Source organism: Dermacentor variabilis, chromosome 2 (genome assembly GCF_050947875.1).
Source record: "Dermacentor variabilis isolate Ectoservices chromosome 2, ASM5094787v1, whole genome shotgun sequence".
NCBI lineage: Eukaryota > Metazoa > Arthropoda > Arachnida > Ixodida > Ixodidae > Dermacentor > Dermacentor variabilis.
This window is the reverse complement of record NC_134569.1, coordinates 62,691,185-62,703,826: the sequence shown is the minus strand read 5'-3', so window position 1 is coordinate 62,703,826 and position 12,642 is coordinate 62,691,185. Positions and strand designations below refer to the sequence as shown.

The following is a 12,642-nucleotide window of genomic DNA, read 5'->3' as shown; positions in this document are numbered from 1 at the left end:
GTGTTCGTATATAATTTCTATCAGAATGATACGCTCGCGTACCGCGCATTGTGGGCACTGTGAACGAGCGCAGGTTGTTATATGCCCTGTCACACGTCAAACGCCGTGTCATTTCCAGTGGATGACAATAAGTGACCTTAATGTCATTTTTTCTGCGTGCTGTCACGCCGGCGAACGCAAGAAAACAAAATGATGACTATGGCCTCAGGAGAAAAAATGAAGCTAACAAATCTTGCATTAAACGCTTGTACGTCTTTTTAATAACTTTTTTAGTAACACAAAGCTGATTTTAAAAAAATGCTTCGTCATTTTCGACAATCTGTGATAGCTACACAACAGAAAGCAAGTCAAATCAAGCTTAGCGAAGGCAAACAAAAACAACGCTGCCGACAACGCAGGTATTTTCATGGCCTTGCCATACTTTTATCAAAACGTATATTGTATGTTTCCGCTTCGGTCTCCTGCGGGCAACTTTCTGGCTCCGCAACACGCGCTCCTCGACACACCTGCGCCCCGAACACGGGCGTCCAGCCAAAATTGTGGAGCACTTTTACGTTAGTAAACTGGCACTTACGTAGTAAACCACTTAATAAAAAAACTATCGTTTAATTACAAAGATAAGAAAAAAAGTCGAAGTTCCGCCCGAAAGGCGAAGCATCGATTGCGATAGCAAATTAGTGGACAGCTGTGCAAGGTAAGCATAGTAGATTAATCGGCCGCATGAACTTGGAAACATTCGCTGCTGATTGAATTAACAGGCACGGTGTCAGTGCGCACAAGCGAATACGAACACATCACGCTCGATGAGCCTGGACACTCGCTGTTAAAACGGTGGTTGGAGCAAGCGCGGCAGCAGCAGCGAGCGAAGCGACTTTCGTCTATCGCTTCAACGCAAGAGCAGCGAGAACACAGCGCACAGGAAAGTATGAGCCGTCTGAAGATGCCTTCTAAGATACGGCGCGCGCGACCACGCGTGGCCGTGCACAGTATGCGCGCACTTGGCGGAGCCGCCCTGCCTCCCCGCTTTCCTCCATATAAGGCGCGCGAGACGCGTCAGTTCCTTTTGCGCCCGGTCGCGAAATGCGCAGTTGCTGCCGGAGAACAACGCCGCTCCTCCTCCCTGATTTCCATCCCCCCACGGCCTTCCGCTTCCTTCCTTCGCGCGCGGCAGAATGAGTCATGATCGTCGGCTTCCCTCGCGTGCTTTCACTCGCATGTGCACATACGACGCGCGGCGACAGTGCTGTCGCTCTTGAACTTTATACGGAACATCACGGCGACGGCGACGGCAAAGATAAAAAGTCACTGGCCTGCGCGGCACACGCAGCACAGTCACACCGTAAAAACGCCCTTATAGGGCATTTTCCCCTGCAAGATAGCAAGCGCTGGCCTGACTCAGTAGTAGTGTAGCTGACTCCCTCGAAAAGGTCCCGGGTTTGATCCCGGCGGGAACTAAGCATTTTTCTCATTTCTGGCGATAGCTGCGACCGACACCAGACATTGGCGGTGGCAGCAGACACAATCGCCAACTGAAACAGCTATTGGAATAAGTTCATAACAACATACGCTGTAAAACATGTCATTATAGCGATCGTTTTAGAATGCCCTGGCGCCGAATCTAGAAATTCGGTCCCAGATCAAATGTGAATGAGCTTGGCTGAAAATGTTTTTTGAACAAATTTAGTTATGCTTTTCCGTCTGACAGCAAACAAATGGCATTATGAACGAATGTCATTCGTTGTACAAGACATCTAATTTTAGTACGACCAATTCTCTGCTGTTCTTTCTTCTACTTCTAGCTAAATTGACTGCAGGGGTAAGTACCCAAACATGCTACGGAGAAGGAATAGTCAAGTCAGTTGTGTGACAAGCGTCATTGGGAAAGAGCACTGCCCGTATGCGGTCGCTTGCGCATGTGCGCGCAGGTTCAGACGCCGCGTTGTAGTAGAAAGCATAGTCGAAAAATTGCACGCGTCAGAGTCGGCCGGAAATTAGGGATCGACTGGAGGATGTAAGCAGTTTCCTGGCTTAGCGTCCGGGAATGGTAGATGAGGCAGCAGGACGGGCCCGATAGCGTTTTCGGAGTGCGACACAAGACGAGCATTTCGCGTAGAAATGTATTTGGAAATGGCACACAAAACATCATTGCTGCCTACAACACTAGAAGCGACATAGAAGGCAAAAAAAAAAGAGGTGATACTCTGAGCATGTACGCAGCATGTGTATGAGACGCCTATTTCTGCATACGCATGAGGAAACGGAATGGACATGCGCACTGTATACCTCTAAGACCATACAACGCCTTTGTTTTTTCGGTGTTGTAATGGTTGCGTGCCTTCGACAAAACAACCGCTCCATATACGTAATCTGCATGTCTCTGGCTAGACACAAAGATAGCCCCGAACATGAAGGTGTGCGAGGGGTTCACGTGGGCGTCGTTAAAGCCGCCGGTCGAGCAAACAGTGTAATGGCGACGGCATTTTCCGCAGAGTTTTGTCCAATCTACTTCAGTCCGAATAATGCGAACAAGCCGACTTAGCCCTTTTAACATTTACTGGAAACGCGGAAGCGGAGCTTTGTCGAATGCAAAGTAATATAGAAACTCGCCATCAGTAGTGCAATTGCTGACACGTCCAAGCGTAAGAAAGTAAATGACGCTCAAAAAGGAAAAAAAAATGTACGAACGATTACGATACTACCTAATGCGAAATTTGAGCGCAGCTGTATATGTGTTTTCATTTTGCGATATATTGGCTGGCGTGGACAATCTACCTCGTGCGGCATATTGCAAACGAGCGAAGTGCGGCGCGACTGCCTCGCTAATCGGGAGAACGCGAGAGGCAGCGCGCGGGTGACGCGTGGGCGCGATTCAGAGCAGCCGCCGCAGACAGAGTTTCGCTCATGCAGCGCTTTTTGACGCGCTCGCCGCATGCCTTATCGATGGCGCGCGGTCCATATTATACACACTAGCGGTAAAACGTGCGCGGCGCGCCGCCGGCGTTAAAACGCAGCTGCGGCTGAGCAGCCACACCAACTGGCAGCGAGCCGCTGCGGCAGTCACGTGACCGCATAAAAATCTCGTATCCTCTCTGTAGGTGCGAGATGTCGCGTGCTTTTTCTTTCGTCTGCTGACAGGTTGGCGCTGCGCTTACGTTCTTCGTCCTTCGTTCTTAACGCGAGTCATGAAGATGACGACGTTGTTGCAACTGATCATGATCGCGTTGGCGTGCTCTCTTCTGTTGCGGCGTCACCGCGTTCAAAAGACAAGGGAAACTATGTACCGGGCCTCACCTCCGTGTACAGAATCGAATATGGCGCAATGTCTTCCAAAACCTTTCCGTCAGGACGTCTCGGTTTAGACTCATCATTGTTAAAAACACTCAAACCATGACAAACCAAACAAGCGCGAGCGAGAGCTGACGCGCGATGGAGCAACCGCAGGAAAGCTATTGCACTGAACATGCAACTTGATGCAGCCGGCAGTACTCTTCCATGGGAGTAATGGACAGTTCAACATCAAACATATTTCAGGTAGGCAAGCGTAATAGCCGACAAAAAAGGCGAGATATATTACAGGCTTACATGGACACATATATCAGTACACAAGAAGAAAATTAAGAAGGACACACATAAAGCTAAAATCTACACATGGTTATTGTTCATAGTGCTACCATACATTGAAAATATAACGAAAAATTAGGAAAACCAATAATCGTGCACACAATGCGTAGCGCACGCCGCAACACGAAAACGCAAGAACAATTGGCAATAAAAAAAACGAATAAAAAAAGCTGCATCGACTGCTAAGGCATACTGATGTGGGCCTGTATTCATAAAAAGTTTTGCGCTAGAATTGTTCGTAAGAGCAAATTTCAGCCACTATATAGATGCTGCACATGTCCTTAGAAAAAGCGGCCGGCCAATATGAAAAAGCTCTTACGGACGAAAATCTTTGTCAACTAAGCCCATGGTCCCTTTTTGTTTTCGCTTTCACCGTGTACTCAACTCAAACGTCTCTAGCATCCGGACGTGTGTCAGCATTGCACTCGCATGCAGCGCAACAATTCCTTTCGATATATTTCCGATATATATATATATATATATATATATATATATATATATATATATATATATATATATATATATATAATCTGTTTCAGCATTTCATGTACCACAAAAATGAGGCAATGAGCCAGGGGCAGTTTGACAGATTAATAGGTATAGGCCGAAATGCTTGTATCCTGCGACAGCTTATTATCTGGACGAAAATGACGCGCGTCCCAGCACTATGTAGGAAGTAAAATCAAGAGACCGCAGCATACGTGCATTTTTTTTTTTACAGTTCAACATCGGCGATAGAAAAAGCTACAGAGAAATTTTTCACTTCTGAGTATCCACTTGAATAGAGGAATTGTCTGCACGGAACATACCGGCAGGAGCAGCCGCGACCGACCAGCGGCGAATGGAGCAAGAACAGCATTGCCGCCGCCGGTAAGCCATGCTTGCACATTTCATTTTCCAGTTTCGAGGGGGAAACGGAAAGTGAACGTGTGATTTCGAATTAGTTCGAATAAGACAAGTTTCCCCTTCCATATAGCCTTCACGGCAAACATTTTTTAATCTGTAATCTCTGGTAACCTAGACAACCAGCCATGGAACGCACATTGAGTTCACGGTATCTTCGTCAAACCTGTTTATTGTGCAGATTGTTTCAGACTACAATGCATCTGTCTCCTCCCCTCAAATGAGGCCGATGGTCTTCTCATTCTTCAACGCATATCCCTGCTCTTGTCCTGTTGGTGTGCGGTGACATTTTGACAATGATGACAATTAGTGACATGTTGGGGAGTTCTTTCAAAGTAATTGTAGTTTGCGGTCGTTTACACTAACTTTCTTTTTTTTTTTTCGTGAGACGAAAAGGGACAAAACCGTACAGCACTATTTCTTCAAGTTTTCTTTTTTTTTTGCAATTTCTTTTTTTTACTTTTTTTCAGCGTGGCTTTATTATTGATGTTACGATAGCTCAGTCTTCGGTATATTAATTTTAGTTATCTCGTCAATATAAAAAACTATAGAGGTTGACGAATATCAGCTTTTTCGAATACATATAGTAAGCATCGAATATAGAATTGAATAGCAAATAGTGAAACGTAGATGCAAATACGTACTTATACCTGGAGTATTTATTTAGCTATAGTTAGGTACCGCGCCTGTACTAACTTGTGCAAGAAGACAGGTATAGACAGGTAGACAGCGACAAAGGATCAGTTTTAAACACAGGATCACTAAATGCTATAAAAACAATGCGCGAATAGCCTCTCATCATCTTTGCAAACTGGTTGAAAACAAGCTTTCCAAGAATGAATCGATGCTCTGTGGAACGTAGCTTTCCAAAAACGCAAATTAAAAGGTTGTCGAGAACAGATCAGAAGTTGCAATAAAGAAAATGAAAAGTAAAGAAAAGAGGCGGTATAGAGGAGGCAAGTCTGTATTTTTTTACACAATATGACAGTTTGCCGCAGTGTTTCTAGCTGTTCACAGTATTGCCATTGTTCTGCATATTGAGTTGGCAACAGTAGATGTATCCTCCTTCGGTGTTTGGAACGCGTTGGATTGCAACAATCTGAGTGTTTTCTCTTGTGTCTTCGTGAGCTGTTGGTGCGGTGGTGGGAGACTTCTGCGATTGATTTTGCAGTATTGAGTGAGACCCAGGTAGGTTGTCAGTAGAGCGAGCTCTTCCTTGTCCTCCGTGGCCTGATGTTTCTCGGGAGATGCATTGGGCGAGTTCATTGCACTCCAGGGAGGCGTGAGCGGGCGTCCATATTATTTCAACAATTCCTTCTGGCAGCTTGGCGGTTAGTGTGCGGTGAGTAGTCGGTGCCACACCGCCCGACGTAACGCTCCTGCACACTTCTTGAGTCAGTTACAATGACTGTTGCTTTAGTCTGTGTGAGGGCTACGGCTAGTTCCTCTGCCTCCTGAGTTGTTGCATCTGGCATGGCGGCACCGACGAGAAGTTCCGTCTTTGTCGTCACCACGACGGCTTTGGTTCTTCTGCCACGGTACGCGGCTGCATCTGTGTGGACCGCTTCCTGGAGGGACCCGTAAGTCTTGCCCAGAGCCTTCACTCTTGCTTCGCGCCGCCCTTAAAGAAAGGCAAAGTGCATATTTTCCGGTAAGAAGTGAAGCATGACGTCAAGTAGCGAAACTTCTGGAAGTTGTCTGGGTGGTTTAGCGTCTGTAGGGAAGTTCCACTTGATTTGCTTAAGAACTTTCTGGCCTGTTTGGGTCACGGCAAGGCGCATTTTCTGACTGGAGAGCTGGCCCTCTATTATTTCTTCAGCCGTGTTATGCAGACCCGTGCGGATAAGTCTGTCTGTGGATCTGCTCATAAGGGGATATAGGGCTTGCTTTGTGGCTTTTCGAATAAGGGTGTTTGTCTGTTTTTGTCAACGCCACGTACGTCGCTGTATAACGTAATTCTAAAAACGATGAAAATTTGAACGCGGCAGAAAGTGTCGTTCTCGTTCATGCCTCGGTATCTGTTTGCCATTCTTCGAATAATGTGTAAGACCTGCTCCGTCGTCCTGGAGAAGCGTTCGAGCATCTGGTCGGATTGCGCGCCAGCTGGTATGAGGAATCTCAGAATTATGAGGGTATTGCAGGGGTTTATAATTTGTCCCTCTAAGGTGACCCGCATGTTATCTTCATCCTCCTTGGTGCGGCGCCGCCGGACCACAAGGAACTCTGACCTCTGAGGCGAGCAGGCAAGTCCGCTCTCATTTGCTTATTGGTTTACCGTGCCCGCTGCCAATGGCAGCAAGTCCGTACCGGTCCAGATTGCCACATCATCTGCGTATAGTTTATGGCGTAGGTTGAGTATACTCCCCAGCCGTCCCGGCGCACCCTGGAGCGCGATGTTAAAGAGGAGCGGGGAGAGGACCGAACCACATTGCCTGTCGCAAACCCTAGGAGACAGTGCATCACTAAACAGAAGGAGAACCAGCAGCACCGCAGAAGGGCACAACAGCTATTCTTTGCTCTCATTTCTACGTCACACTTACTAGCCGCCTCTCAAGGCCGACGGATCATACTGATAACAAGACTGCGAGCACAAATTTCTTGGAGCATACCTTGACTAAAAGTTAACGTTTATCTCCCACACTAAGTAACTCAATGCAAAGTGCCTAAAAGCAGCCAATATATTAAAGATATTGTCACACACTACTTAGGGCACGGACAGGAGATGCTTAATGAATCTTTATGGGAATCTCATATGTTCTCGCCTGGACCATGGGTCAGTCGTATATCAATCTGCAACACCAAGCGCACTCAAGATGCTTGATACTGTCCGTCACTTAGGGCCCCGCTTAGCGACTGAGGCTTTTAGAACAAGCCCCGTTTCCCGCCTCTGTGTTGAGGAAACAAGTGGCCACTCAATCTGTGTAGATCATATTGCAACTTCATGTACTTCTCGAGGGTCACTTCAGAGGGGCCTAAACATCCCTCTCACCACGGGATTAATGACCTTTCTTCCGCTCCCCTGTTTTTGAGGCGATAAACAGCAACAGTTCTTCCCTCACTGCATATCAGAAAGCTGGCTGACAACCATGGCATCCCACTTTATGACAATCGAATTAATGTGACCGATACGCCCAACACCACCATGACTGTGGCAGCACATTGAATGTGACACGTTTTTTCTTACAATACTTCGACACGCTCCCAAGGCATTAATACGATACGTATCCTTTTCCTAAAATTACAAGGAAAATACTCGTGCCCTGAATTTTATACGGACGCTTCTAAATCTCCTGTAAAAGTTTCCTTTGCCGCTGTTGGGTCATCTTTTGAGTGGTCAGGGGTTATTAATCTACAAATGAGTATTTTTTCTGCTGAAGCGTTTGCGATAATGTCGACTGTGAAATACATAAAAAAAAACAAAGGCTTAACAGAGCTGTAATATATACAGATTCGCTAAGCGTAGTAAAAACAGTCAAATCATTGAAGAAGCACTAAAACCATGTACTTAATGAGCTGTACTCTGAGCTTTGCATGGCATATCTATCCAACCATCACATAACAATACGTTGGGTGTCTGGACATAGATGCATTGAAGGCAATGTGCTCGCTGACCATAATGCAGCATCCGTCAACCCTGAAGCCGCGGGCAGCAACGTAGCAGTGCCAGTCCTCGATCTAAAACCTTTCCTGCGTATTAGGCTGAAAGAATACTGGCAACAATAGGGAAACAAAGAAACGCAAAATAAACTATGTTTGGTAAAGCTCCGAATAAGTAACTGGGTCAGTGGAAAGACACCAAGGAAACGGATGTGGCATTGACCTTACTGAGAATAGGACACACATTTGGGACGCATTCTTACCACCTTCTCACAGGTAATGAATCCCCCACCAGCGGCTGGTGTGGGGAAATGCTCACTGTAGTACATGTCCTAATAGAATCTAAGCACTTAGAAACTCACAGAAACATTTTCCCCAAATTTACATGTGTATTCCACTACATCCTGCGTTATTCCTTGGAACAGAACCACTTCTTAAAACCGGCACACTGATGGCATTCTTCAGTGATGTTGGTAAATTGTAAATTATATCTACACATAGCTACTAACTAATGGCAGGTTTGCAGCCCTCTCTGTTGCATGAAAGAGAGGGAGTGCTATCGTCTCATAGTTGTCGCTGCGATCTCACTGCACCTGCTTCAGCAGGTGTATGACTATTCTGGAGGCCAAGCGATATCCTCCAGTCTTGCATATATAGACACCAATTTAGACTATCGGATGGCCATTCACAGGCACTGTTCCCATCTTGTTTATCTCCGAACACTGTCAACTCTTAAACATTTAGCGCCTCAATATGTACATGCCCATACATCTATTGCATAGTTTTTAGACATTTTGTGGTAATTTTAGGCCCATTTACAGCCATGCTACATACACCATCTTACAGAGCACCATCTCGCAGCTATAACAACATTGTTCTGGCACTCTTTGACCACAATTGGCCCTTGAGCCGTTAAACACCCCACATCATCGTCGTCATCATCATCATCATCGTGATAACAAAACTCCCTTGATAACACCACTGAAGCGCCGCTCTGATCTCGCGCGAAACGTGAAAAGCAATATAATAGGCACAAATGTTTCAAAATCCCGGATTTGCTCGCACCGCATCGAGCGTGCGCGCAGCTGTATTTCGCACCAGAAACTTCCTTCGGACCAAGGCCAAATTAAAGTGACGCTTCTGTTTTTCGCGATAGTGTGCACGTGCTGCAAAAACTGCTTCGTGGCAAATAATAAAAGCGAAATAAACAGACCGACTCACATGTAGAGGAAAGGCAAAGCCGATGCGTTCAAAATAAGTAACCATACCACTTCTAAATGAATCCGATTGGCAGTCGGGACGTCTGCACAAAAAACAAAACAAGAACGTCAGAATACAGTGTGTCCTTGTTACCTGTGAATTTGAAAGCGCCGTTAAACACCACCTTCTGCCTACAGGAGGTAAAGGAGTAGGTGTCCTTCTGCAGCTACGCAGTACTGAGTCCTCTTTATCACGTGTTCAGTGGCTTTCTTGATGAGCGACGCTGGAGTTCTACGGCAGACACCCGTTATCCTTGCCTTCGGCTAATCTGACGCCCGTCTCGATCATGTAAGCATAATATTTCATATAACCCCAAAGAAATAAATCGAGTGGAGAGAGTTCAGGTGACCTAGCCAGCCGATTTAGAGACACGTGCCTTCCAAATAGCTTTTTTTTTTCTTAATTATGGGGCTTTACGTGCCAAAACCGCTTTCTGATTATGAGGCACGCCGTAGTGGAGGACTCCGGAAATTTTGACCACCTGGGGTTTTTTAACGTGCACCTAAATCTAAGTACACGGGTGTTTTCGCATTTCGCCTCCATTGAAATGCGGCCGCCGTGGCCGGGATTCGATCCCGCGACCTCGTGCGCAGCAGCCCAACACCATAGCCACTGAGCAACCACGGCGGGTTTTCCAATTTGTTGATCATGAAAAGTCGCATGCAGCCAGTTTCGTGCTCAGCAGCTGCTGTGTGCTGGTGGCCCACCTTGCTGATAACACAGAAGTGGAAGACGTGACAGCGGGACTTCGCTGAGAAATTCATCCACCACACCTTCAAGCATTTCGTCCACGTAACACTGTCCAGTCAGTGTATGATCGAAGAAGATGCGACTGATTATAGCACCGGCGTAAATTCCGCACCACACAATGAACGACCACTGGTGCTGGTGCCGATTGCGCTTTACCCAGTGAAGATTGGAGTCACTCCAATAGTGTGCATTACACAAACTTACGTGGGCGTTCCTGCGAAAAGCGGCTTCATCTGTGCACATGATGCTGCTCAAAAAAAGTCGGATGACTCATCGGCTTTTGTGGGGACCCAATTCAAGAAATTTAGGCAATTCTGCAAGTCCCTATCTCCCAAGCATTCGTGAAGGTTAAGGGTATACGGCTGAAAGGCCGAGTGATTTAGAATCCTGCAAACTGATGACATGGAAACTGGTACCTGGGCGGCCACGTCCCGCACGCTATAGTCTGAAAATTTGAGGCCATAAATGCTGGAACATCCATGCATAGGACTCAAAGGAGTCCTCCCCCACTGTTTCTGGAAGCTGCCGGTTTCTCTCAGGTTTTCATCATTTCTGTTGATCGTCGATGCGTTTGGTCTACCACCACACTTTCATGACTGATATATTTTTGCTGCCTTCCTCTTGTTGCCATTTGCAGCTCCCAAGGCAAGGATCATGTTTTCCTTCTGCTCATTTGAGAAAGACATGGCGACTGGGACGAAACAAAACGAACCTTTAAACGTTTGCACTGACATGGTCAATTCGCTTTTGTGATCTTAGGTTCTGTGGCGAAAAAAAAAATGAGAAAGAACCATCCGAGCACTTTATCTACGCTAAGACAGCAGCTATCACAGCTTGTTTCCGACTAATACCAAACGTGGCGTGTTACTTCAGCCGGGGCGCGGCAGATAAAGAACTAGATTGCGATATTTTTTTTATTTCCTTTATTTCGTCCTGGCTAACTCGGAGGGAGGTTGTTCGAGGGCGCTGCTTTATGATGCGGTGGAAGCGCAATCACGTGGTATTTTCATATTTCGCGGCTTTAGTTATCAGTCAGAAAAAAATAGTACGCAATTAGTACGTCGCTGAAAACACCGCAGTTAGATGCCTCTTGGCTGTGCTTACAAATGCCTCATGCCGAAAATTCCGCTGATGCTTTTAATGGATTTGTCCTCCTATTGTCAGGATTTGCAGAAATAATGCGTAAGTATGAATTAAAAGCTGTGCACGTCCGCCCCAATAATGAAGCAGTAAGCTATTAGCCGCAATAAAAATTTTAAGTGAAAACGTCCAGGCAACTCAAGAGAAACCTCAGATGATGTGGGTGACAAAACTCTAGCAATGACACTTGGATGGGGGGAGGGGGGCTATGGAGGGGGGGAGGGCCCCGGAGCCCCCCCCTGTAGTCGGCACCTATGCTTCACTTAGCTGAAGCCCGTCTTGTAGTGACTTGGGTGATGTCCGTCTTGTGGTGTCAGCACAAGCTTAAAATCATCCCTTATGCGGTGTGCAGGGCCGAGGTACAGGCCTGTGACCGGGCTGGTTGACTTTGGATACGGGCAGGGCAGGCGTCAGGCTTAGTTCACGATCGGTTTTGCGCTGTCGGCGTCGCTGAGCCCTGTATACGACGCTGGCCCACTGCGTATTGTCTTCCGGTGTCAGTGCTGCGTAATCCTCGTCGCTTGCTTCATGGCGCATCACGTTGGCTTCCTCCACGTTTGGGTTAGGACTAGGAGTAGCCGAATTGCGGTCACCGTCGTTAGCGCAGGAGCCTTGCACTTGCAGTAGTACTGCCAGGCCTACCTACTGGAGCTAGGCTTAGCACGCTCGCTCGAAGAAAGGACCTCAAATTGTCCAAAACTGCACCAAACGGCCTGGCGGAAGTGCCCACAGGTGAACAACGTCGAACGGAACCTATGGTGGTCTCGGAATTCGGCCGGGATGGGTTATTCTGCAGAATTGGAAGAAAACCATAGGCCATGTGAGGCGCGTCCGCTCTCTGCGAACGCACCGTAGCGTCCCCTGCTTCGGACAAAAATAAACGTGTAATTTCGTTGCCGATGGACGAGTCCGTAACTTTTCAAACCGAAAAATCGACGATTCTTGTAAGATGGACAAATATATACCATATTCGCAAACACGGCTCAATTGGACGCTCTATGCCCACTACAAGTTTTGATGATGACGACGACGACGACGACGATGATGATGATGATGATGATGATGATGATGATGATGATGACGCGAGCCTTCCATTTGAAACGAGGTGATGGTACGAACGAAGCTCGTACATTAAAACCATCTCGATGCATTAATTTTTTAAATACCTTTTTTAAGCCAAGCTACATTATTGTCAAAAGAAAGTTCTCTTCATTCCATGCTTTCTAATCATTTGGGTAACCCATATTCCATTCGTCTGTTACTAGCCCCCAGATCGGCTTCATTTATGCTGTCCCTACTGTCTAAAATCTGATGCCTCGGTCAAGCCGACAATTTCCACATTTATCGTTGGATGGACAGTCTGGCGTTTCA

The 12,642-nt window shown here is 46.7% G+C and overlaps 1 protein-coding gene across 3 annotated transcripts in view; it reads left to right on the top strand.

Moving 5' to 3' along the window:
- LOC142572003 (chitin synthase chs-2-like) overlaps nt 1-12,642 on the top strand; it is an 89,529-nt gene that overhangs the window by 50,585 nt on the left and 26,302 nt on the right. The window contains exon 1 of one of the 3 annotated variants that reach the window (XM_075680782.1): nt 4,348-4,491. The exons of the other annotated variants lie outside the window; for them this stretch is intronic. Within the exon in view, the coding sequence (XP_075536897.1) occupies nt 4,463-4,491 (29 nt within the window). The 5' untranslated portion in view covers nt 4,348-4,462. Of the gene's footprint in view, nt 1-4,347; nt 4,492-12,642 lie in introns of those variants that run through there. 3 annotated transcript variants of the gene reach the window in all.